General features: G+C 41.2%; 1 protein-coding gene across 1 annotated transcript in view; it reads left to right on the forward strand.

Moving 5' to 3' along the window:
- The first annotated feature begins 7,952 nt into the window (after positions 1–7,952).
- The window catches only part of igsf11 (immunoglobulin superfamily member 11), a 115,550-nt gene continuing 101,741 nt past the window's right edge, over positions 7,953–21,761 (forward strand). Inside the window, exon 1 of the mRNA XM_084951918.1 lies at positions 7,953–8,527. Within this exon, the coding sequence (XP_084808044.1) occupies positions 8,467–8,527 (61 nt within the window). The 5' untranslated portion in view covers positions 7,953–8,466. The remainder of the gene's footprint in view (positions 8,528–21,761) is intronic.

Below are 21,761 nucleotides of genomic sequence, written 5' to 3' on the forward strand. Positions count from 1 at the left end.
CTTACAATAAATGATTGATAGCTTGATGCATATACCGTCAAAACAGTGTACATCACTGTCACAACAGCGTTTGTTTTCATTCAAAGGCTTTATGATTTTTGCTATAATGGTGGGCCGGTCTCTAGTCAAAATGCGCGGGCTGATTTTTTGTCCCAGTTCAGCCCTGTATGCAGCTCATCTGCAGTCTGGTGTTACCTACATCTTCCTACTCGGAAGGCAGAATTTCAGAGTTCCGAGTACAATCGAAAGCACCACGACTGCAGTTTTCGTGTTGGATGTAAAAAGCGCACATGACGCTGTGACGTAGGCTAGAATCACGGCGGCGGTCAACGACGGTCCAGGCGTGGGATTTCTCTCGTGGAAATATGCACATTATCTTTTCCTTTCTATTGGTAGGTGGCACAGTGCACCTGTGGCAAGTAAGAAAGCTAGAAGACTGGTAATCTTGCTGGGTATCCAGTTATGGAAGCAACACATTAACAAGAGAATTCTGAGTAAAACCAAAGTTACTTTCCCTAGTAACTAGTTACTCTGAAAGTAACGAGTAACTTGAAGTAACTGAGTTACTTTTGATAAAAGTAACTAGTAATGTAACTAAGTTACTAATTTAAAGTAACTTACCCAACACTGGTCCTCTGGCATCAACAAGACATTTTCGTATAGAAAAAGCTGCTCTCTGGATATTTTTCTCTTTTTCAGACTACTCTCTGTAAATCCTAGAGATGGTTGTGTGGGAAAATCCCAGAACATCAGCAGTTTCTGAAATATTCAGACGACCCTGTCTGGCGCCAACATCCACAGCATTTTCAGAGTCACTTTTTCATCATTCTTATGCTCAGTTTAAACGTTGTATTGACTATGTCTGCTTCCTAAATGACTGCTCTAAATTCAGTTTGAAATTCTTCCCTCCTGTTCAAAATGCTAAAATGTCAAGAACTCAATGAAACGGAAGGAGTCTGCATTAAAACACAAAGAGGGCAAGAAATATGGTGTTCTCACAGCGTGGTCAAGTACGCTTTGGAGTTGATTGCTGAGACTGGTGCTTGCAGAAAACAAAAGTTGACTGAGGTAGATGTCAGACCCTCCACGATTTAAGTGTTAGAGACAAAAGAAAGACCACTGCTGAGATTCAGGTAGAGATAAAAGCTTCTAGATCAAAGTCTGAGAAAGTCTCCAAAATAATGACTGAATAAACAAGGCCTAAATGGAATAATAGCCACTAAGAAGCCTGCAAACAACCAGAAAGACCTCAGAGTTTCCAGAGAGCAGAAACACTGAACTGTAGATGACTGGAAGAACGTACTCTGGAAGGACAAGTCCTCTTCGGTGAGCATCACTGTGTTTATGTCCACAGAAAAGCTGAGGAAGGCTTTGATGCTAACCACACTGCACCCACTGTGAAACACAATAGAGATTCCATGAGAGTATGGGGGTTCCAGTTCTGGAAACGCAGTGGGAAAATTAGTGAACGTCAACAGCATCATGAATAAAAAGGTCTACCACAACATCTTAGTGCATCATGGATTTCTCTCTGGACTGAAACCGATTGGCCATGGGTTCATATGCCAACAATGGCCCCGCACATACTTTGAAACCTTGCAGTGACTATTTGACCAAGACGGAGGAATCTAGAGAAGTGGAACTGATGGACTGATCAAGACAAAGTCCAGAACTGAATCCTGTTGAACAGATTTGGTGGATTCAAAGAAAGATGCAACGAAAAGATTCATCCAGGGCAAGTCTCTGGAAACAGCTGGAAACTATTTGAAATTCAATAAGAAATGAGACTGTCAAAAAGTTTTCAGTTTTTTATTTGCCTAAAAATAATAGCATAGCACTTTTATTATTTGACTTATTTATTTTTTATACAAATTTCTAAAATATGTGTGCTTTATGACAGGGACTCTATTGCATTTATTAAGCGCTCTATATTTTGATATTAGTGTCTTGTGTAGTATATAATCATGTGCTGTCTAATAACTGAGGCCTTAAACCATAAACATATAAATAAGAAGTTAGACTTGTAACTCCGATCACGTCTCCTTTTTGATTTTTAGAGGTACTAACCCTTAGGCGACAGTAACAACACTGTTTTTACCTACCAATTCATTTAAAAGGTCTGCCACTGCCATTTTAAAGTCTGTTGACCTCATCAAGGTATGCAACATGATGACTTCATCACGAACTGTTTGTAGTTCAGTAATATTAGTCTTATTTTTACTTTGAAATACTTTAACACATGCTGTTTTCCACCCTCTTCCTGTGTGTTGGATTTCATTTTGCACCATGTTTGAATAGTTTGTTCTTTAAAAAAAAAGAAGCATAATGTTTGGCAAAAATCTCAGAAAACTGTGTAGAAGCAAAAGTGACAGGAGATAGAAATACTCAGCTGCTCATAAACCAAAACTACTCGGCCATAAAGAGGTTGGAAGAAAAAGGTGAACGCTCGCAGCCAACAAGGGCAAAACAACTCAAAGAAGACATGATGCAGCACTAAAGCAAAGGATCGCTCGTTTACTTGACATCAATATTAAAGTTATGGTGAACTGCAGCCAGGTCTGTCAGAGAGGAGTAGTACAGCGTTTAGCATCGAGGATCTCCTTCAGGTCTTTTGAATCTTTCATGGAGGTGCAGAAAAAAAATAAAATGGAGCAGGTTTCAGAAGGAAATCAATAATACATCAAGCACACATCTGTTTGTGGCTGCTGGAGAAACTCAGTTTTACCCATCCATCATGTTTAAACCTTATTTTAACCTGTAAGAAGAGAATCAGGAGAATTAGAGGAATATGTCTTCTTCGGTCAGAAGAATGTATGAATTATTTGTGCTAAAAATGTTTTTCACTTTAGAAAAAACATGTGATTTCATTGTTTTGCTTTTTTTGTCCCCTTTTCGTTTCTGTTGAACTTCTCTTACCTAATTAGCGCATCACTTGCATCATTTGGATTTCTCTTCAGCTTCTGACAAATGACATAGATATGCAAACTGAAAGTCAGAGGAGAACGAGAGGTCAGAAACCATTAACATGCAGCAGGTCCATAATTTGTTAGACAAAGACACAACTTTAGTTTGCCTCAGTTTGTCTCCTGTACATACCACAGCGGATTTAAAGTCAAACAATCAGGATATGCCTTGATTTAAAATCATCTGTTCTGGCCTACAGAGGCAAAACTGCTGAAGCTCTGTCTTTCTCCATTAAATTGTGGATGTATGAAAAGGTGAAAAACTCAACTACAGCAGAAATGATTGACAGAAAAAACAAGACCATTTAAATATGCAGCATATTGTCTGATCCTAGCTTTGCAAATTTGTCTTTGTCAGTTATGATGGTAAAGAGAAAGAGAGGAGAATGGATGGACGACAGTAAATTAATCAGGACCTGCAGAGGATTAGTAAAGAGGAAGGGAGGGCAGCTATGAAAAGGATGAAGAGTGGAAAGGCAGCAGGTCCAGATGACATACCTGTGGAGGTGTAGACCAGAGGGCATTGGGCTTTTTGATCAGACTGTTCACCATAATCTTGGTGAGTGAGCGCATGCCTGAGGGATGGACAAGAAGTGTGCTGATGTGGAGAGCTATGGGATAAAGAGGGAGGGATGAAGTGGACGAGTCAAACCATGAAGAAATGAGAAAGAAGCCAGTTTAAGGAGACAGGCTTAGCTTCATGCCAAGAAAAAGCACTGCAGGTGTGATGTTTGCTTTTAGAGTGTTGATGGAGAAGTTTGGAGATGGTCAGAAGTAGGGATGGGTATTGATAAGATTTTCACGATTCCGATTCCATTTTCGATTCTGTTTAAAAATTCGATTCTTTATCGATTCTCTTATTGATTCTTTTTTTAAAAAAAGGAGAACACTAAGGTCGATTAGCTTAGAACTTTGTTTTATATCTTCTCTTTGAACAAGATAGAAATTTAGCAGTAACATGGCCTTACAAACCCAACAGTGAGATCTTAAGAGATCCAGCCTACGGCTCTTCAATGGGGTGTCACAGGATCCCCGGGAAAAAAAATAGTAAATGTAAAATAATAAAATAAATATTCTTTTGTAGCAATAACAAAGTATAACATAAATTATTCTGTAGCAATTACACAAGAATATCCAGTAATGTCCCTGCCTACAATTAAACACATTCACTTACCGAAAATCGGGGGCATCTGCTGTGGCAAATGGGTGCAAGCCTTTGACCACAAACTTAGTCACTGCTCGGTGACATTCGTCTATCCTGGCCTGAAAGGAGACGCTACCAGTAGACTGCAGCGAGAACTGCCAGCATCTGAGCCAGCCAGACTCTGTCTGTCTCTCTCATCATGGTCACCTAAATGCACAGTAATGGCAGGTTTTGTAATAAGGCAGATCGCGCTAACATAATATGCACTGTTAGTTGATTATTTACCTGCCGTGTTAACGGGAGAGGACGTGCAAACGTTACCGCTGCTGCTGGGTTGAGATTCACGAGTCCGGAGCGGAATTAAAAACACGACATTCATTTAAGGTCATCGCGTGTTTTGTGAGCGTAGTCGTAGTGTTCCTCCCTTAAATGAAATATCTACTTTGCAAGTATTGCAAGTTGCCCTGTTGTCATCCGTTCTAGTAAAGTATAACCAAACTTTTGAGCGTTTGAGCCGCCATGTTTCCTGCCAGGTAAATGACGCTCCGCAATGTGGTGACGTCATTCGGGGCGACTGGAATCGATAAGGGAATCGTTTGCAAAAATGGCAAACAATTCCAAGGAATTGAAACAGTGGGAACCGGTTCTCAACAAGAACCGGTTTTCGATACACATCCCTAGTCAGAAGGAGTTGCACTGTCTAGATCTAGAGAAAGCAGAATGACAGATGAGGTCAGGCGGGAATCTCCGTGGATTATAGCTTTTATAGGGAGCAGGTGGAGGTATGGACAGAATAAGTGTGAATAAGAGGGAGGCAGGTGTAGCAGTAAAGACACACATAGCAGAGGTGGTGAAGATGGATAAGAGGTGAAGAAGAGAGCGCAGGCACGGTGGAGTGCATGGAGACGAGTATCGATGAATAAACTGTACAAAGATGGTGACGATGAAGCTACCAGGAAGGAGAAAAAGTGGATGACCTCAGAGAAGATTTGTGGATGTAGTGAAGGAGGACATGAGGAGGACTGATGTGAAAGCTGAGCAAAGAGTAGGTGGATGATTTACTATGGCGCCCTCTGGGAGCAAGTGAAAGAGGAAGATTCTTTCGATTATATGTAAAAAAAAAAACCCAAAAAACCCCTAACCAAAACACAGCAGGCTACTAAGTCAGTGTGTTGTATAATAAGAAACAATAGCAACATAAGCTAGATCTGCATCGTTCATATAGCCCTGCAATGATTCATGTCAAATAAGTTTTCTTTTTTCTTTTTTAATTTTAAATTTTTCTTTCCAAGAGACCTTTTAATTCATTCTGCCTTTGGGTGACACTGAGAGCTCTTTTTTAAGTATGATGCCAAACACCGTATGTCTCTTCAAACTTTTAAGCCCTGGTCCTTTGCACTGGGTGTAACTTTGCCCCTCAAGCATCTTTCATGAATATCACAAAGGTTGCAAGCCCTTTTCAGAAAGGGAGCTGCGAGTGGATGAGAGGAAAGTTTAAAGTTCAAGCAGAGAGACAGAGCGAGGGGAAGCCCTCGAGCCTTTTTAAGATGCTCCAATGTTCAACTTATCTACTTGCTGTGGCAAACAGTGAATACCTGCCAGCAGCTTTTAGGGCTGGAAAAAATAAAAATAAAAGCATGGAGTGATGTATTTGGTGCTGCCCCCCATCATGGCTTATGCTGCACTTTTTTTAAATTCTGAAAAATCTAATTAGTGAAGAAAATCTACAAATGCTTCACTCATAATGTTTCTCCTTTGATGTTCTGATGCTCTGAGACTGACAAGACTGAGAATCCTGTGAAGTAGAAAAGATATAAGCAGGCATTTAGTGCAGAGATGAGCTAAGTGAGATCAGTGGATCAGAGTAATTAGATGCCGTACGTAGGTTGTTTGATGCAGTGTCCTTGGTAGCTTGTTTAATCGCTGATGAGTTCCTTTAGCCTGTGAGTTCATGCTCATCCCTGTGCTACTCTTTAGTGAAAAAGAGATTTCCATTTTATTTCCTTCTTTGCCACAGCCACAGTCTAGTCCAAGTTTTTGTTTCTATTTGTTGCTTCTCCTTTAAAAAAAATATATTTTATTTTATTTTATTTTCACTTGCTGAATACTGGACAGACATGACTGGGGGAAAGAAAAGGGAGAAAGAAAGAGAGGTAGGGAAAGAAAAACAGCGGGGAAGAGGAACGGTGATAAAGGGCAAAACCCCAAATACCAACAAAACAAACAATCCAATCACCTGGATCACCTGTTGAGAAAGAAAAAAGAGAAAACAAGCAAAAAAAAAGATCAATATAATAAACAACATCATTGCGATGATCTATGTGAATATAACAGTAAATACTAAATATTGAATATTATTGTGCAGCACGTAGGATCGACAGCGCACAGTGTGCTTTGAGGTAGGAGCCAAAAAGGGTGTAGTTTGTGTGTGTGAGCACCCGTGTGTACAGCTGTGACCATGAGTGCGCTTGTATTTAAAAGGTTCCTTCATGCAATGATCTGCTAGAGGGTGTGGGGAGCCACAGCCCCGTCCTCCAGGGCACGAAGCAGGTATGGAGGAGATCCAGGCTCCAGACATCCAGAGGCCCTCAGACCACAAGAGACCAAGGAAGACCAACGGAGGGGCAACCGTGCCACTCTCCTGGAAAGAGCTGAGGAGAGCCCCAGATGAGGGGTCACTCAGCAGCTGCGGAGCAGAAGCGAGGGGGGGTTGCAATGACGTGCCTGTGAGCTCCGCCGGCAGCCAGCTGTGCCAGAGTGACCGAGCTCCGGGCCGAGATGCCGAGGGCACCCCACCCAACGAAGGGGCCCGAGTGAGCCCCAGGCTCCAGGCCCCGACAAGCAGCCACCAGGAGTGAGCCGGTGCATACCCGGACGCCCATCCCCGGACACCAAGAACCACCAATGCACGGATAGTCCAAGTTTCTATCTTCTTTTGAATGCATGCAGACGGCTTTAAGAGACTTTCAGAGAAGTAACTTTGCTTTCTTGTAAAGAGATCTGCAGCTATTGTCTCTCAGAGAAGAGCTCTCCTGACTGATTCTAATTATAGGCTCCTCTGGTGTGGCAGTGACAACGCTCTCTTGTTTACATTCCAAATTATGAAAATGAACACAGAGCTCAAATATAGCAGCAATATCAAACAAACTGATGAATGCTGTCACCGTGACAGGCAGAGAAAATTATTCACACAGAAGTGTGCAAAGCTTTCTGGTCTATTCTATTTCATTCTACTGGGCCTTTTGTGGACGCGCCGCAGGAGGGCGCGAACGTCTCTCTTTCGTCTGGCGTCAACGGTCTCCCAGCAACAGCCAGGCTCGAGCTCGTCTCAATCGACCGCCGCTGAGCGCCGTCAAGCCTCACGGACACAGCCAGGCCCTCGCGGACAGAGTGGGGTGTTGCCTACAAAATAAAAGCCAACTGAGGTTAGGCGTGTAGTCGCCCAGCCTGACGGTGCTGGATTCTGCTGTCCCTGTTTGCTAGTTTGGATAAATGGCAATGGAATAAAATGTGAATTTTCAAGTTGGGAGGCTATTTTTAATGCTTAAGTAGCACCTCAAAAGCAAAAAGCAAGAAAGATAATTAGAAAAGTAAAAATGAAATGTTAACCCACCAGTGTTCATATGTATCGACCTCATGACTGCAGTGAATTGTAAAGATGATCGATGAGGCAATTCAGGCATGATCGAAGGTACTGACACATCTGACCTTTATCCCCATCTAACAATCGTGACGATTTGACTTTATAATTTTTTTCTATCAAATACCTCCCATTTGATTTTTTTCTTTCGTTTACTTTGAAAAACAGCGACCGGAAGTGGGACATTTCCCCCACACTTTCCGACTTACGCTCGGGTCTGCTCAGCTGCAGCCGAACAGACGAAAAACCATGGAGCGCAACAAGACGCGTTGGAGAGAATCACCGAGCGGGCGCGGAAAGTGTCAGTTTCAGTCGTGTTTGTAAGTTACTTCCAGCGAGAGTGGACAGACTTTTGGAACATCAGCAGGTGGAGAGTGATTCTTCGTTTTCTTTTTTTTCTCCAAGCGTGCGTAAACTGATTGGAGTGGTCGGGGAAAGAAAATAGCCTTGGAGTGTCCAGCGGCTACCAAAGAACGGGAGGGAGGCTAGTTAGTTTTAAAAACAAGCTCTGAAGTGAAGAAGAGTGCCTGCTGGATAGAAAGGTGGATTGGTGGATAGCGTTTGGAGAATGCGCGCTGCGTAAAAGCCCCCACATCGCTTACATGTTGTTATAAGGAACAATTACTTCTCTTTGAGGAAACTGTGAGCGGAGACCTCCATAAAGAACGGAGGAAGTGGTCTTAAATTGAAAGTGAGTTACTACTGAACAGTTACCAGCCATGGTGAAGTTCCATAACTCAGATCTATGGATAGCCTGGATGGTCATTTTCTGCATGGAGGGTAAGTTATATGACACTTGGAAACGTAGTCTGTGCGCCAACTATAAACTGAAAGCGCCTGGTAGGTTAATGATACCACTACTACTATTACTTACTAATACTAATACTACTAATAATAACGTGGCTCTTTTGTAACTTGGATAAGTCACCATGACCATATATGTCTATAACTGGTATAAAAACAGACTTGGAACCCTTGGAACCTGGAATTAAATTGTCTCTTGGGCTCTGCCTCTCCAAAAGCCATATGATCCCAGCCCTCCTTAATACTTTGTGTTTGGATCACGCTGACAAATCCCCGGCATTACAAAAAAAAAAAAAAAAAAAAAAAAAAAAAAAAAAGAGTTTTCCGCCTTTTGCTAGTCGCTATCCCCACCGAGCACTTTTGACTGTGCACGTCTTATCCATATGCGCACTGCTTAGTTTTCCTTGTGGCCACCTTACACAACCCGAGGTCTGATTTTCTTCTCCCCTCACACACCCGCCCCTTCTTTTGACCACTGATACACTTTAAAACGTGGTACAGTAGTGTCTGTGTTTTAAAATAGAAACGGAGCAGACGGTGGAGGGTTGCGCTGGTAATCCGCCCGATTAACGAGGAGTATGATGATCAGGCTGCACAGGAGAGCGAGCAGCCCCAAAGGAAAATCACTGGATGTTCCTATAGCCCTCCGATGGGAATTTTATTGTGTGCGTGCACAAATAGCAGTTATGTATATGTGTGCGCTTTTGTTTACCTTCCCTTTCGTCTTAGCGCAGCGGTGCTGTTATCCCTGCAGTAATTTAACAGTGTTCTCGCTGAGAGTGCCTGCAAGTTTAGTGAGTTTGTCACACTTGCTGCTATAAAATAATAAAACCAAAGTTTAAAATTTTGAAAACAAGTACTTGTGCGTCCTATTAAAGCTTTAGGTGAGAGGAAGGAATTCATGAAAAACAAGATTAAGTTTACATTAAAGAAAATATTAACAGCCTGCCGTTTATAGACTAAATATATTGCTGCAGATATGATGTTTCCTCACTGAATAAGGATGGATATGGTGCTCATATTAAAATTTCCTTTCACCTGAGGTCCACATCTTTATTGAAAAACACAGCAGAGCAGAGACATGCTTGAATATTGACTGATTCCTCTCAGAGCTTCATGCAACATTTGCACTGAACCTTGCAACACACACACACACACACACACACACACACACACACACCAGTCTGACATGTCAATTTGGACCGAACAATTGTGCAAGATTCAATTTAGCCCGATTCCCCAGGTGTTTTTACTCCGCTGCTTGCTTATTTGGCTTGTGGGTACCTCTGCGGTGAGTGGATGCGTGGCCTCTCGTCAGCTTCACTCAGGGTTACACACATATGTACACGCCCATGATAGTACATCGTGGACTGTGGTCACTCCATGTGTCTGTCCGGCTCAAAAGACCTCAGCTTTGCATTGACTTTAGGTTAAGTAACTGTAAGACCGATGTGAGTTCAGCATCTCTGTAACAAGACAACTTGCTCAGCGAGAAGCAGGACAGCCTTTCTTCTCTCCTTTTGCTGTCTTGCTGGGGAGCTGCCAGTGTTGCTATAAATAAATTCTGATGCAACAAAGTCTGTATTGTTCATGGTGGCTTCTGTGTTTGTTGACCTCAACTTTTTCACGCCAAACATAGTCTCTAGGATGATGAGATCAGTCTTAATAGACACCAGATTGTTTTTGAAAATATTACACATGAGACTTTATACATATATATTAGTTTGTTGTAGTTTTGCTTCACACGTGTGGCAAAAAAACCCCTACTTTGTGTTCACAAGTGCCTTAGGATGTCCACAGAAATGCATAAAAAATGGAAAAGCTTTAAAAAGCAGGAAAAAGCAACAGAAGGAAGTAAAATTTATGAGTTCCTCGGACAGGCATCAATCATGGCCTAGTTCGTGGCAGGGCCCTTCGTATTTCAGCATTAGTTAGAGGACATGTCGTGTCCTCTTCAGCCATCAGCGCTCCCCAGTTACACATAAATATTGTATCCCCTCTTCTCAGTTAGAAATGGATTCATCTCAACAGCAGCCTCGCAAGAAAAGTTGGGTTCGTCTGGATCTGCAGTGCTGGAATCATTTGAAGAAAGTTTCTAAAAGTTAGAAGAATGAACAGTGGAGGCTCTATGCTGATAAACAGATTAGTTCAGCTGTTGTCACAATGAACACCCGTGGTGATACCAACACAGGGCCGCTCTGTTACCGTGTCCTGATTTAAAGATACACCCAGAACAGCCCTCAAGGACGTAGCAGGGACAGATCCAGAGGTTCAGTCAATTCAGCAAATTGAATTCGAGCGGAGCTGGTGGCTCTGAACTTTTCAACTGCTTTTTTTTGGTTTACTCGCCTGCGTAACGCTTCCTATAGAATCCTTCAAGTTTGAATACACAGAAGCTCTCAGATTAGCCCGTTGTTTTCAGGTTTGGACCGAAGAGTTCAGCGAGAATAAGCATTAAAAAGAGACAACATGGTCTGTTTCTCAGAGCTCATTGGCATTCAGGGCGTTCGTGCCTGCTTCAAAGCAGAACTTAGACCAATTCTCCTTCCTGCTCGCTCTGTGAGCTTGTTAACCTCTTGGGGCTCTGCTGAAAGTGGCGGCATCAAAGTTACACAGTGAGTCTGGTTTATCTGTCGTGTCGGTTGCTGCGTTTTCTCATGTTTGCAAGTCCACTTTCCAACTCAATCCGTCCCAGAAATTAGATTTCATCTACTTCCAGCAGGAGTACTCACCAGATCTGCAGACCATAAGACAACAACCTGTCTGGATGAAGAAAAGTGTGCTAAACAATGATATCTTTTTTGATTTTGGGTTATTGTTATACTTATTGCTCAAGTCATTTCCAGTCTCATCTTGTAGGCCTTGTTCTTTTTCCTGCCAGTCTTCTGTATCACCTGTTTCTGGTCCACTCATTATTCCTCCAAGTATAAAAACCTCCTATGTAGTTCTCCCAAATCGCCAGATTGGAGTGTTGTGTTCCTTAAAAGTGATTTTTTTGTTTTTGGTTTGCCTGCACCCTTGTGTTTTCTTTTCATTGCTGACTGCCATCATGCCCATGCTCCGAAAGCCCAGTAGTAAAGTTTGGCATGTTCTTCCTGGTTCCTTCAGTTCTATATTTGGATCCTTTCCTCTTTTGGACTCAGTCGCAATATTATCATCTTTTATTTTCATCAGTAATTACAGTATATTTCAATGACCATCAGGTCCAGTGAGAAACAACTGCATATTTACCAGAATGCCTTTTTTTGCCGCTTCAAATTGTCACCGTTTTATTTTGTTAGGCTATTTGACTGCTAGTTAAAGCCAATGAGAGAGAGGAGAGCGGCAAGTAGTCCCTGAGATGTTATAGGCCAGTAGCAGAGTAAAGAACATGTAGGGGTGCCGAGAGTTTCCCGCTTAGCTGGTCAGATACTAACTTAGAGAACACCTCTCTTGCTGCTGATGCAGATTTTTTTTTAAAAAAAGCAGTTTGTGTCAGTTTCATCTGTTAAGTAGAGATTTTTTTTCACCCCCTCTCCTCTTCTGCCTGCTGCTAAAAAGGAGCAGCTGGAACAAGAGTGTTGGACAGATGGAACTTTCCACCTCGATTATTTTTCCCGCTAAAAATAGCCTCTCAAAAAATTAAAAGACCTCCGGGACCGCTCGCAAAGTGCATGTGCGTGCGTGTACGTGGCCGCTTGAGCGACAGAGGCGCAGGGAACTTCAGACGACGTGGTCCTCAGATGATGGCAGCCGCGGCCATCCTGGGAGTGTGAATGAATAAATGATGGGCAGATATTTGGAGGAGAGAGAGAGCAGCATTTGCCCGGTCCCTTGGTCTCTTAAGCACACATTAAACTAGGCCCCCAAAGAATCCACAGGCTGCCTCTTGCTTGCACGGCAGTTGGCCAAGCATCTGGGGCAAACATCTGATGTGGTCACTTCACAGAGATTTGGGAGTTTGGAGCTTTGAGGTTTTGGAGTTGGTTGTACCTCTAATCACAGTGGCAAATGAGGAAATCACGAGGATGTAGTAAAGCAGGGTGATGCTGTTAATGCAGCAGTGCGATCAGTGGGGCTTTTTGTTGCATTTGGGTTAGATGGCGAAACGGAGTGTCGGGGAAATTGCGTGTCACTTAATAAACCAGAAGCTCAGCTTGTGGTCAGTGCTGTTGTCAAACTTGCTTTAGATTTGTGTTTGCCATTTATTACATGAAAAAAATAATTGGTTAATTTCATATGTAAGCAGAGAAAGTGTGACTAAAGCTTTTTGACTTTTACTTAATGACAAGTTGCAGCACTTCAAACAGTGGCCAGCTTCATCTCCAGCCACAAGATCGTTGCTCCGAGCAAAGAGATAATCGTGGATGAAGTGCGACAATCGCGCCATTGTGAGAGCTGATGTTAGTTTATGAGTCTTTGAAAAGGCAAGTCGGCTTCGTGACTCAAAGATGGAAATGAATCACTACAGTCTTGCAATGGGGCTTTTTTTGTTGGTTTACAGGTGCAGAGGAGGTGATATCATTTGAAAAAGCTGGAAAAAAAAGACACAAAGTAATTCATGACTAAACAGCAGAACAAAATTTAATCTACATGCTTTATGTGTACGGCGCCTTCGTCTGTAACACACTGTGGCAGGTTGAGGCATTGGGATGAGAGCGTCTTTTAGCTTGATTCTTTTCGAGTGTGTGGGTGAACCCGAGGCTTATACATATTTAAGGCGGATGTCTTCCTCTTGTCGTGGCACCCTGACGATCCTCTCCTTCAGGGCGCTACGACACGAGCAGTTTTGCTTTGCTGGCTCTTGAGGTTTTGACAGGGCTCCTGACTCGCTCGTTAAATAAGTTGCTCGGGAGTTGTTTGGAACATGTAGATACTGTGCTGTAATGACCACTTTTACAATTTCTTTTTAAAGATATCAAGTAAACTCATGTTTACTCACAAGTCAGAACTGCTGTAAATTTACGTAACTGTTGTTTCAAAAGCTCTGCATGTACAACAAAAGTGGGGGAAAAAACTCGGTCTCTTAAATCCAGCAAATGTGAGCAAAGTCATGCATGCCAGTCAGCGAAACTGCAGGCACAAATTGGGGCTTTCCATAGACTTTGATCTAACAGAATAAGTATTGTGTCTTTGCAGGCTCTTGAAAAAACCCCTCCTTGATGCCACATCAGTATCACAAAACCCCCCAAAAAATAAAACGCTAACTCATTCATCCTCTTTTCCATGGTAGGCTCTTTGTACCTCTTAAAAATTGTGCGGCCCAAGTTTTAAACTTTTCATGTCTCTAACAATTCATATTAATTGTCTTATAATTTACACAAGCTCTCCCACACCATTTACTTCCTTGTGTGTGTGTGTGTGTGTTTGTGTGTGTGTGTGTGTGTGTGTGTGTGTGTGTGTGTGTGTGTGTGTGTGTGTGTGTGTGTGTGTATGATATATTGCAGCTTTCAGTCAGTGGCTGCCTGATGGTCGTTCAGTTGATCTCTGGTATTACCAAGAATAGCTGCTGTGTTCATCATTGTAAGCCTTTATGAGCTCAGATCAATGGCGAAAGGAAATGCTCCCGTGCACACATTACTCCCACAGGTGTGCACTAACAGGCAGGCTGTTTGTGCTTGGGCCCTCTTATTCCCCTGGCAAATAAATTACAGTTGATCCCAAAGGATCAAGGTTTCCCTTGGACGGTAATGACTCCATCAGTTTGTTCCACCAATCCCAAATCTCCCAGTCGCGGACCATCAGATTGTCTCTTAGATTCATTAGGTAGACTCTCACTCTGCTGTATAGGCTGAATTTGTGAATAGCCTTGTGACTTGCTAAGTTGCACCAACTCAGAAATAAATTTAAAAAAGGTTTGTTAAAACTCTGTTAACACTCACTTTTATTGTGTAGAGTTCAATTTTTCAAAACACATAAAAGACCAATAACTAATATGTTTTGCTTTTTTAAACCCACATTACCATATTTTCTTTTACAGTAAAACAATATAAACGGTGACCTTAGGAAAAAACAAAGAAATTAATAGAGCTGCAACATTATGGCTTATAGACAAATCTGAAGTATGTTACTGTGCAAAGTCTTGAGCCATCTCCAATTTCTTTATATTTTGCTAAGAAAATAGAACATAGTGCAGCAATACATATAACACATAAATGGAAACACAGTATATAAGGCAAAAGCAGAGTTTGTACAGTTCTAACAAGCTTGAAAGTCAATTTGTGTTAGCACCACCTTTATTCTTCAACAGAGCCTGAACTCCCTTAGCCAAGCCATCTTGTCATTCCTTTAAGTAGTCTTCAGGAATACTTCTCCAGGCTTCCTGAAGCACGCTCAAAGCTCCCTTTTGGATGTTGGGTGCCTTTTGTTCTGTTCCACCAAGAAAATCTTACACACTGCTTCAATAATGTTGAGGCGTAGGCTGTGGGGAGACCAATCCATGACTGATAGTTTACCTGAGTGTTTTTTTTATCCAGGTATGCTCCACACAGCTCGTGTGTTTGGGATCATTGTCATGTGGAGAAATTTGAGTGCCGTCAATCACATTCTTTCCAGACAGTATTGCATAGTGGATCAAAATCTGTTGGTACTTTTCTGTGTTCATTATTCCCCCAAGCTCCAAACCATGACAGTGCCTCCACTGAGTTTTAAAGATGGCTTTAGACACTCAGTGTCTCTCCTGAGCTCTTCTGCACATGTTGATTTGAACCAAAAATTTCAGATTTGATTCATAAGACCATAAGACCTGTTGCTACCGACTGTCAGTTCCATTCCTACCTGTTTCCCTACTTTAAAAATGGTTCATTTGCAGCCACTCTTACCCTGAGACAGTGCCAATGTTTTGGCTAATATCTCTTTGAGAATATATTTTTGGTGTAAAAATTCAATTTATGTCTGTCAAACAGTGTTATTGTTATTTTTTTATAGCTTCAAAGAAATGGGAACAAATAATGTGTTTTTCTGACAGGCTTTCAGTAAGTTGTCTATAATGTATAGAGACAACACTGGCTCATTCCTCAGTTTTGGTGGTTTTTTAAATTTTAAATGATTCACCTCAGCCTTACGACCACTTTAAAAATGATAAAAAAGTCACACTCAGAGAAAATAAAAATAAAAATAAATTAACGTGGCTAAAGACATTTGTACATCAACATGTTCCAGTCAAACTACAACTGTTTTAAAGTGAACTGGAATGATAGCGAGAGGATCCAAATATGAGCATTTCAGGGGAAAAATTGAATTGTTAAAGAATTATAAACATTGCTATTGTGAAGCCCAATAAAATACAGGGTCTGCTTGAGTTTGCAAAGTTGTATCAGCTGTCATATTATGACTGGCTTTTTAATGCATCATCTGTTCAGCTACCAAGTGACCAATAACATCCAATCAATTCCATCCAGATGTTTTAGGTGGTCTTGTATTCTTTCAGTATTGTGGGCCTGTTTCACTCATATTGTATAAGGACAGGACAGTTTTCCATTGCCCACTCAAGACTATGCAGTACAAGAAGGCAGCCATATTTTGGCTTTTGTTTTGTAAGATTGGAGGAAGTGTGGCCTATTGTGTTTCCGCCTATTATATCACAAAATCTTTGGGGACGTTTATGTTCATGTCTTGTATATAGCCATCTTAGCTAAAAATAATTTCCTAAGAGTTTTAAATTCCTTGAAGTGGATTTCTGTCATGATTAAATTGAGGGTTGTGTACTGAAAGGGCACGTTATTATGATAATCAGCTCTCGGAAAGCAAGTTTTTCTTCTTTGAACCACCAGAATCCATTAAAAACAAGCTTCCTTATCTGAGAGATTTCAGAGCATTAGTGATTAGCAGAGTGCAAGAACAAACACCACACTGCTCCTTTATAGTAGTTGGAGTTGCATTTAAAGTGCAGGCTGACAGATTCAGCAGTGGGTGGTTTGAGGAAAGGTGAGGCAATATGGAGCAAAAAATCATAGCTAGTTTCATTCATGGCAATACATGAGTTTGAGTAGATCTCAGTCATAGATAAATGTAAGTGAAAGCCACAAATGCAAGTGCCCAAGGACTTTAATTACAACAGACTGCAATCGAAATCAAATGCAAAGATAAAGTTTTGCTACCTATGGAAGCCCGTTTCCGCCACTAAAAAAAAAAAAAGGATCCATAACTCAAAATTTCGAGTTATTTTCTCGAAATTCCGAGTTATTTTCTCGAAATTTCGAGTTACTTTCTCGAAATTTCGAAATATTAACTCGAAATTTCGATTTATTAACTCAAAATTTTGAGAAAAGTAACTCGAGATTTCGAGTTAGCGCTGCCAATCAGTAATCTACGTGAATGACGTCATTTCCTCGTTACCCGGAAGCTGAAGCCCTCAGCTACAAATGCTACAGCTAAGCTACCGGTATTACATCCAGTCGTGAATGCACAGATTGCTGAGTGTTTTCAGCCTGGCTTCACAAATGATGAAATCCCTGTGTTATTAGCTGAATCACATGGTGTTACTATCAGCAAACGTACTCGCGAAAGCGCCAATTTGTTGGGATCCGTTTTTGAGTGCGCGTTCCTCTGCGCCATATGCTTCCGGGTAACAAGAAAGCGACCTCATTCACGTATATTTTTGATTGGCAGAGCTAACTCGAAATTTTGAGAAAAGTAACTCGAAATTTTGAGTTATATTTCTCGAAATTTCGAGTTAGTTTTCTTGAAATTTCGAGTTAATAAGTCGAAATTTCGAGAAAATAACTCGAAATTTCGAGTTATGGATACTAGCTGTTTTGTTTTTATTTAGTGGCGGAAACGGGCTTCCATAGCTACCTTCCTCCATGTTGCACAAGTGCTGCTAGGTGGGCTAAGCAGGCTATTCGCTAAACACTGTAATAGCTTATTTCAGCCTGGTGTCAGCAGATGTTAGGCCTTAACATTTGTTTTCTATTGTCTTATTCTTTGTGCTTACATATGCTCTACTTTAATACTGCCAAAACCACAATAAAGCTGTCAACCAGTCTCTTCAAAACCACCTACAAACGGCTGCTCTGCATCTGACAGACTCACCACACACAAAAGTTATAGGCTATGACTCTGCTCTGATTGCAGCTGTAGTTACATGTATAATGATCATGCAATGAGAGCGTATCTTTCTCACACGGCACAAAACCTGCTCGCTTAAAAGCTGCTAGCAGTGACAAATGAGTAGGACCTGTGAGTGAGTGGGTCCTAGACTTTTTAACAAGAGTGTGTCCTGAAGCAAGGACTGTACATCGGTATTTTCAACTGTACTCCCTGGAGTACAGTGGCCTTGCATCACGAATTCGAAATTGATTCTAAATTGATCTAAACAAAGACTAAATGACCTTACAGCACTTGAATGAACCCAGAGGCTGAACCAGCTGGTGTCACACTGGGAGTTGATGCCGATCCTGTGACCTGCTTTGAGTGCACGGTGGTCCAGTCAGTTTGTCTACATCAGATAACTGTGCAGTCTCTAAAAATATACTATGCATAATTTCATACACTAGATTATAATTTTCTAAATTGTATAGTGTTGCACTCAGTGGGTTTTCTGCGCTCTTCTGTAATTGCTGCATTGATTGTTGGACACTTGGCTGACTGAACCTGCAGAAACGACTTCTTTCCTTTATGTTTTTAAGGTTCAGAGATCTCAGACATGACGTGGTTTAGAAAAGATGGAAAACTCACCACCATTTGAAAGCTTTCTGCAGCTGTACCTGCCACTCTTTCTTTTTGCAAGAATATTTCCTTAATAATGTTTTTATCCTCCTGAAAGCAGTGTGATAGTTGAGTGAAAACCCTTTGATCCCTTATCTTCCACAATGAATTCACATGCTTCTTTTTGGAGGAATGTGGTCAGGGTGAGCTGATAAACTCATCTTGAAACCATGTGCTTGTTGCCCTGATAATCCTGGCTGTTACTCTCATAATGCGGGGAAAAATGCAGATTTCTGGAAAGGGAAAGAAAACAGATTGGGGAAAAAAGTTTTGGTTTTTTTTTTAAAAAGAAAGAAAGATGAAAAAGGGACAGATTCTCCTGCATTAAATATGCCCAGGGCTTTTCACTGCCATAGGTAATTCATAAACTAGCTGTTGGGGTAAAACATTGCTGCAGTATTTCTGCTTTTACTCTAGTTTAATGTCTGTACTCTCAGAATCATCAAAAAGTACCCTTCAAAAGGCAGCGGGATGGTAAAGACAGGTTTCTATTTAATGCATTCTGGGAATCAATTCTTGGAACATGCTGACATCGCTTGTTGTAGCCAGATCTAAAATATAGCTACATATCTCTGATCTCTGAAAATCTGATTAAAAGTGACCGCATGGACTGTGATTGATTAGGCAAGCTTTCAGTGGGGTGGTCTTACTGAAAAAGTAAAGAAAAAACCCCTCACAAAAACCATGGTGGGTAAAATATAACCATAAGTGAGCAGAAGGACTTAAAATAACAGCAGGTATCAAGTGGTAATAACCTCAACTATTCCTTTGATATTCAAATGTTTTTAGAAGGTGTGCAGAAGAACCATATGCATTATGTCCTCTTATGTCATCAGCATCATGCTTACATGAACCACTGCTTTCATTTAGCTGTTCAGTGAGGACAAAAAAAGAAGGAGACCTGCTGTAGTGCAAGGTTAGATTTAGGTGTGACACACTTTGGCTCTCAGTAAATGTATGTTAACTGGCTGCCTGTTCCCTGCAGGAAAGGCTGTAGGCAGCAGCCCTCTGTAGTTCCATTATTAGTCCCTCTTTTGTACAGTGCCCTTAGAGCCTCATTTTCTCAGCAGTGTTATGCTTCCGCACGCTTTCTCTTGCTCATTCATATTGTTCTAAAATGTCCAGCTTCTCTTCCTCTTTGCATCGTGACCTATATCCTCTTTAGGTTTCACTCTGCCCTCACTGTGCTCACTGTGTTCGCGCCCGCTTTATTGCTCTGCATCACCTTTTCTTCTGCTGTCCCGATTTCTGTGTTTCTTTCCTTTTTTACCAACTCTCTATTTCTCTCCGTGACTCTCGCTCACAGTCAAAATTTCTCTCTCCCTGCCTCGATTGCTCTGCCCTCCCACACACTCTGCCGAAACACAAATGACTTTTCAGGGATGAGGATGAGACTGAAAAGTGGTCCCCGGTTGTTCTGTCCTTGCAGACAACGAGTGAGCATGTCAAATCTGATACATGTGAACAGCCAGGAAGAATGGCGCATTAGGCGCACTGTGCGAGAGGAAAAGAGAGGGACAGAGAGAGAGAGAGAGAGGGAGGGAGGGAGGGAGTGAGAGAGAGAGAGATCCCATCTGTGCATTGTTACAGCAGACTTCACCCTAACATTGTCTCTGTTGCATCCAGTTGAACAGGAGGGGGCACCAGGTGGGACTTTTACTAAGTGGGGGAATACACACTTGCTCACACACACACATACACTTTATACTGCACATACACACATTCAGATACACTTGTAAACACAGACATACCTTTGCAGAACACGCACATGCTTACATGAACATATAGTGAAAAGCTGTTAGTTGACACGTTCAGGCACACACAGAGCCACCTGAGGACTGTATATAGAATTAGAGCTACAGAGTGGTTATTTGCTTTGTTTGATCTGGGGATGATGTCTGCATTAATCAGGCTTTTGTAATTTCTGTTCTGTTGCTGTTTCTGTTGGAGATTTTGTGCTCAGCGGGTATTTGGGTAGGGACAGAAGGAGGTAGGACCTGTAAGCTTTTTTTGTCGCGGGACTTGTTTTAACTCTTGATAGAAAAGGCAATGCATCTGTGTTCATTTTGTTGCCCAACGAAGGAAATCAGATTAAAAATATGAGCAGTTCAAAATCTAATCATATTGCTGAAATACAATTTGAAGCATCCCGCTGAAATTAAATAGCGTGTTTTATTGGCAGTGACAGCACACGTATGTACTGTGTTCTTCCTTGAGGAAGAACTCATACCAGTGGAAGAATGTTATATTCTCTGTTTTCATGATAGTAGATTGGTATTAATTCATCTGATTCCTTATAATTAGATGGGGTGTCTTATGTCACTGTTTGCATAAAGCAATGCAGTCGCTGAGCTGCAGACTTTGAAAAAGAACCCAGATGATTTTTTTTTCTTTATCTAATTTAAAACCATGAAGACACATCCTGTCCTGATCCTTAACGTAGTAAACAAGTGACCAAGCTGAGAGTCGCTGGGGAAAAGTGCACAGCAGTTTGCAGGATAGTTAGCTAATTAGCTTTCTAGCTACAGCTCATTAAACAGCACATTTTATTCTTGCAGCAACAACAATTAGCAAAACATATTAACATATTTTGACTAGAAAAGATGATTTATATTGGTTTGAGAGACCCAGAGAATACCAAAGCTTTGGCTGCACGTTACTTTGCACGATCTGACAGTGATTTATTCGTTTTTAGAAATGTATTTCTGCTGAGGTTGTTAGTAGGAATTTTGGACAAATTAATAAATCGATGGAATATTTTTTATCCAAAACGATGGCATGTACCAATAAATAGACATAAGACTAAAGTTATAAAATCTGCCTCAAAATAATGGAAAATGAAAGTGATGGGATTATTTATTTTTTAAATGTTAAAATTGAAAGCAATGGCTAAACTAAAACAAGGCTAAATTTAAACTTTACATTTTGATCTGGTCAAAATTAGGCTAGCTATGAATAGTTGTGCATGTGCATGAAAATCACTATTGGAGCTGAGTGAAAGTGGATTTTCAAGCTTAATAAAAACAGGCAGCATGATCCTTTTGATCATTTTTAAATGGCACCCATTCAAAGACAGGAACACATCTATGGAAGAGTTAAAAAGACCATTAAGGGTCTTTATAAAAAAAGAAAAAAAATTAATGTCACCTTCCTGAGATATACAGTATTGTGTAACAGTGTTGGAGCACTTTTGTTACATTCTCCATCAGGATGATCACACACTGCTTCAGTGATATGGACGGGTGGGCTCTGGGGAGGCCAATCTGTGTTCCATTGTGTGTTTTCCTGTCCAGGTGTGTTTTCACTGCATTGAGAGTGTGTTTGGGATCGTTGTTATTACTGAAAACTTAAGCTGTTCATCAATCAGATGTTTTCCAGATGGTATTGCATAGTGGCTTCAAATCTGTTGATAATTTTCTTTGTTCATAATTCCATCAGTTTTGACATGATCTCCAACAAAACTCGCTGAATTGTAGCCTCAAACCACAACAAAGCTTCCACCATGTTTTACAGATTGCTGTAG

This window comes from Perissodus microlepis, chromosome 14 (assembly GCF_051167445.1).
Source record: "Perissodus microlepis isolate ML-2025 ecotype Zambia chromosome 14, ASM5116744v1, whole genome shotgun sequence".
Classification (NCBI taxonomy): domain Eukaryota; kingdom Metazoa; phylum Chordata; class Actinopteri; order Cichliformes; family Cichlidae; genus Perissodus; species Perissodus microlepis.